This window comes from Cervus canadensis, chromosome 8, assembly GCF_019320065.1.
Source record: "Cervus canadensis isolate Bull #8, Minnesota chromosome 8, ASM1932006v1, whole genome shotgun sequence".
NCBI lineage: Eukaryota > Metazoa > Chordata > Mammalia > Artiodactyla > Cervidae > Cervus > Cervus canadensis.
This window is the reverse complement of record NC_057393.1, coordinates 32009040-32013954: the sequence shown is the minus strand read 5'-3', so window position 1 is coordinate 32013954 and position 4915 is coordinate 32009040. Positions and strand designations below refer to the sequence as shown.

Sequence of the window (4915 nt, the reverse complement as noted above, 5' to 3'; positions counted from 1 at the left end):
CTCATTCATTAGAGAAATGCAAATCAAAACTACAATGAGGTATCACCTCACACTGGTCAGAATGGCCATCATTTAAAAGTCTACAAACAATAAAAGCTGGAGAGGGTGTGGAGAAAAGGGAAACCTCTTGCACTGTTGGTGGGAATGCAAATTGATACAGCCACTAATAGAACAGTATGCAGATTCCTTAAAAAAAACCAGGAATAAAACTACCATATGACCCAGCAATCCCACTACTGGGCATATACCCTGAGGAAATACCATAACTGAAAAACATACATGTACCCCAGTGTTCATTGCAGCACTATTTACAATAGCTAGGACAAAGAAGCAACATAGAAGCAATCCAGATGTCCACTGACAGATGAATGAATAAAGAAGTTGTGGAATATACACACAATGGAATATTACTCACCTATAAAAAGGAATGCATTTGAGTCCATTCTAATGAGGTGAACGAACCTAAAGCCTATTATAAAAAGTGAAGTAAGTCAGAAAGAGAAAAAAATAAATATTGTATATTAACACATACATATGGAATCTAGAAAAATGGTACTGATGAATCTACTTGTAGGGGAGCAATGGAAACACATACATAGAGAACAGACTTTGGACACATGGGGGAAGGAGAGAGTGGGACGAATGGAGAGAGTGGCATGAAAACATATACATTACCATATATAAAGCAGCCATTGGGAATTAGCTGTAGGACTCAGGGAGCTCAAATCACTCTGTGACAATCTAGAGCAGTGAGACGGGGTGGAAAGTGGGAGGGAGGCTCAAGAGGGAGGGGACATATGCATACCTATGGATGACTCATGTTGATGTATGGTAGAAACCAACACAATATTGTAAAGCAATTTTTCTTCTATAAGAAATTTTTCAGTCGCTAAGTTATGTCCAACTCGTCACAACCCCAAAAACTCCAGAACACCAGGCTTCCCTGTCCTGTGCTATCTCCTGGAATTTGCTCAAATTCATGTCCATTGAGTCAAAGATTAAATTAAAAATAAATTTTTTTTAAATAAATGATTTTTAGAAAGTTTACTGAGTTGTGCAACCATTACCATAATCCAGTTTTGGCATATTTCAATCACCCTGTTACTATCCCTCCCCTATAAAGGTTGGTCCACCTGAAATCTACTTACAAGGGTAATTAGTGTTCGGAAGTTAGGCCTGAGGGGTTTGGGATTTTGAATACAGGTTTTAAGACTACAAACAATATGGTGCTAAAGGATCGTTTTCTATCTCTCTTTCTTTTAAAAAGTGAAGTCTTGGTTAGTCATTAAGCCAACCACGATATCTTGGAGGGTTACCATGGCCGTGTCTCCATTTCCATCCAAATAGCTGACCATTTTTCTCTCCTGCTACCCCCCTCAGAAAGGATACTCCCCTACTGGGTTGAGGCATTCTTCTTAAAAGAACTTTCTAGCTCGCCGCCCCTCCCAAGACGAGCAACCTCCCCTCCAGTCCCTGTCCAGGTCCCCACATACCCACGCTCCCGATCAAAAACACATTAATCAGTGGCTTTTCTTTGCCAATTTCCAATCCGCCACCCCATCGCACCACAGGGTCCCCTTCTTCCTTTTCATCTGTCAGCCTCGTTTACCTAATCTCCAGACAGACCCCTAGCCTGACGCCTTCTCTCCATCACTCGCCTCACTCACGCTGCCATCACTTCCCAAATGCGGCATCCCTAACCTCAAAGGCGTAAATGCCAAAACCAGACAAGTTGACGCGCCTAGAGAAGTGTGTGGGTGTGTGGGTGTAAGTGTCTGTGCTTGTGTGTGGAAGAAACCAACGGAGGCCACGCCGGTGTCCATCTTCTGGAAATGTCAATCATGCCAGGCTCAGAGAGCGAGGATCGGCTCCCCAGTTCCTCCCGCAGACAGCATTCAGGGTTGTAAAGCTCAAAGGCAGCAAGGCTTCACCCAGGACCCTTGCCCAGAGGCTGCCCCGGCCCCCAAAGGTACGGAGCACCCCTCCTCGGCGCGGTGGTAGGGCCCGGCGGCGACGTCACCCATTGTTTACAAATCAACCCGAGCCGGTAGGATTCCGGCTCCCGCGGCTGCAGGCGCGCGGCGCGAGTGCCTGGCGGGCTCCGGCTTCCGCGTCCGCCCGGGCTCCGGCTTCGGCCTCGGCACCGCGCCCGGCTCCGCCGCGGCCCACCGAGCCCCCGGGACAGCCGAGCTGCCAGCGACTCCCGCACAGCTCCGGGTGCCGGCGCGGGAGGCCATGCCGTGCCGGAGGGAGGAGGAAGAGGAAGCCGGCGAGGAAGAGGAGGAGGAGGAGGAGGACAGCTTCCTACTGCTGGAACAGTCGGTGACTGTGGGCGGCTCGGTTGAGGTGGACCGGCTGGTGGCCCAGATCGGCGAGACGCTGCAGCTGGACGCGGCGCAGGACCGCCCTGCCTCCGCGTGCGCGCCCCCGGGGCCGCCACTGCAGCCCCCGCGGCCCCCGGCAGCGGTGCGAGCGGACAAGGCCCGGTCCCCAGCGCAGCCGCTGCTTCTACCGGCCGCGTCGGTCGAGGCTGGGGGTCCAGCGCCTCCGGGGGCCTGGCGCTGTGCCCTCGGGGACCGCGGCCGCGTGCGGGGCCGCGCTGCGCCCTACTTTGTGGCCGAGCTTGCCGCAGGCCCCAGCGCACTGGCCCCATTGCCCCCTCAGCCCAGCCTTGATGGGCCTTTGGGAGCAGACAAGCGGGGCTCCCCGCAGCCGCTGTCGGGCCCTTGCCGGCGAGGTTGGCTGCGGGACGCCGCCGCTTCCCGCCGCCTCCAGCACCGACGCGGGCTACAGCCTCCAGCCCGCAATGGCGACGACGACCCGCACCGGCTTCTGCAGCAGTTGGTGCTCTCGGGGAACCTCATCAAGGAGGCCGTGCGGAGGCTTCATTCGCGACGGCTGCAATTGCACGCAAAGCTCCCCCAGCGCCAGCTCCTGGGCCCTCTGTCGGCCCCAGTGCATGAGCCCCCTTCGCCCCGCAGCCCTCGCGCGGCCTGCAGCGACCCCGGCGCGTCCGGGAGGAGGGCGCAGCTCAGAACAGGCGACAGCGTTCTAGTCCCCGGCAGCTAACACCTCGAGAGTGGTCACTGAGCCAGCTTCTGCCTGAAGGGCAGGGGGTTCCCCTGAGGGCTATGTCTCTACTCAAACTGGTGAAGTCGCACTTCTGGAGGCGGGAAAATACCTTATGTGAAGATGAGGGATAGAAAAATTGAGAATGTGCTCGCGGGAACTGAGGTCGAGGGCCCCGACGTGGTTGGGTTCGTTGGTCCCACTGAAGGCAGATTACAGAGTGCACCCTAAGCTCGCAGTCACTAGGACTCCTCATTGGTGTGACCAGCCCCGGTGGCGCAGCGTGCAGTTCCACGCAGCCTCTGGGGTCCTCCAGCCCGGCAACCATGTGGCCAGAGTCCATGCTTCTCAGGATCGCGGAGCGCCCAAAGGACAAGGAGGATCCCAGTTACTTGCTTTACCTCTCCAGGGCTGGTTCCTGATTCACTTTAGGAGAGGGGAACATTTGTAGATCATTTAAGGAGTACCTCAAACTGCCAGACTTGAAATTTTACGACACTTTAAAAAAAAAACAAAACACCTATCTCGTGTGTTTTGAGGTGCTTGTTCTTGGTATAAAACACGCGGCACCGTGAAAGGACCTTTTGGAGAACTGAAGTAACCTTTTCTCTGCACACCCCCACCCCCACCCGCTTTGCAACCGTCGGCGTTTCTCAGAGCGGCGGGGGAAGGCGGAGCACCTGGGATGCTAATTGGACATGGGGGTGAGAGGTCCTGGGGAAAGGTGAGGACGCGGCGCGGAGTGAACCCGCGGTCCTCTTGAATGTGTATTTTCACAGTCTGCCCGCCTCTCCTCGGGTTCAAGGTCACCATTTCCTGGGCGCAAACGAGATTGCGGGGCTCTAGCAGGACAGAGTCGCCCGGTTCTGCCTGTACTCGGAGTAGTACGCGGTGTTTTGCAAGTGCTGGAGTCTCCTGAGGACACGGGCACCGCTGCCACCGCGGGTTGAGGGAGGTGGCGACGTGCTAGGCGCCGGTGCCTCCTGCGGGCGGCCGCGCCCCGGGCTTTCACGGAAACTGCCCGGAGAAGTGGCCTCGAGTCCCTCCTCTTCCCCTCCGCTCTGCTGTCCAACTCTAGCTGGTGGCGCTGCCGCTCCTGGGGGCCCAGGCTGGGGGCTGGGAGACACCACGTGATGGGGCACTCCAGGGACACACAGCCTAGCGCAGCAGCTTATAATGGGCTCTCCGGGGCCATTTGCAATAACAGCTGCAATTCCCTGGATAGATGGAGTTGATTTCCTCCCTCTGCCCCTCCCCCCAGCCGTGCCAGCTTGCCTTTGTAAGTGAAGGAAACCGAGTAAAAAATATGACCCTCCGAATGGAGAAACTGCAGGATTTGCCATTGTGAACCTGGTGAAGTGCTCGTAACACAACGTTAACGCAGTCTAAAGGCTCTAAGACGGTATTGTTGATGTTTTAGTTTTATAAGATTCAATGGCATGTTCGTCATCCAGATGTGGCTATTGACATACCTACACTTCGCACCGGAGTGTTTGGAATTGTGGCTATCCTGATTATAGGATGTTAACTTAACTGAAATATCTGTTTTTAATAAATGTGTTGGGTTTTTTGTTTGGTTTTATTTTCTACTTGGCGTCGGTGGGAAAGATGCTCAGAACACATTTCTCTGATCTCCATAAACATGAAACACTTGAAATCCTTGTCAGGCCTGGCTTGTGGATGGTAATTAGAGTGCCTTTGTGTCTGAGCAGCTCCCTAGTTAGGGTCTGCGCCGGCTGGGTGTGTATTGGTGCTGGCATGAAATTAAATGAAAGTGAGGTCAGGTTTTGGACCAGTCCCATTCACTAAAACCTTAGAGCTTCTGGATTACTAGTCAGTGCTGGAG

The 4915-nt window shown here is 54.1% G+C and overlaps 1 protein-coding gene across 1 annotated transcript; it reads left to right on the top strand.

Annotated features, from left to right (window-relative positions):
• The first annotated feature begins 2055 nt into the window (after positions 1 to 2055).
• On the top strand, positions 2056 to 4639 carry FRAT1 (FRAT regulator of WNT signaling pathway 1). Its single transcript, XM_043477160.1, has one exon. The coding sequence runs from the start codon at positions 2236 to 2238 to the stop codon at positions 3067 to 3069; it is 834 nt and encodes a 277-aa protein (XP_043333095.1). The 5' UTR covers positions 2056 to 2235; the 3' UTR covers positions 3070 to 4639.
• The last annotated feature ends 276 nt before the right edge of the window (positions 4640 to 4915 follow it).

What these genes read in the sequence shown, in the direction of transcription:
- FRAT1 (XM_043477160.1), top strand. Translation starts at nt 2,236, where the DNA reads ATGCCGTGCCGGAGGGAGGAGGAAGAGGAAGCCGGCGAGGAAGAGGAG.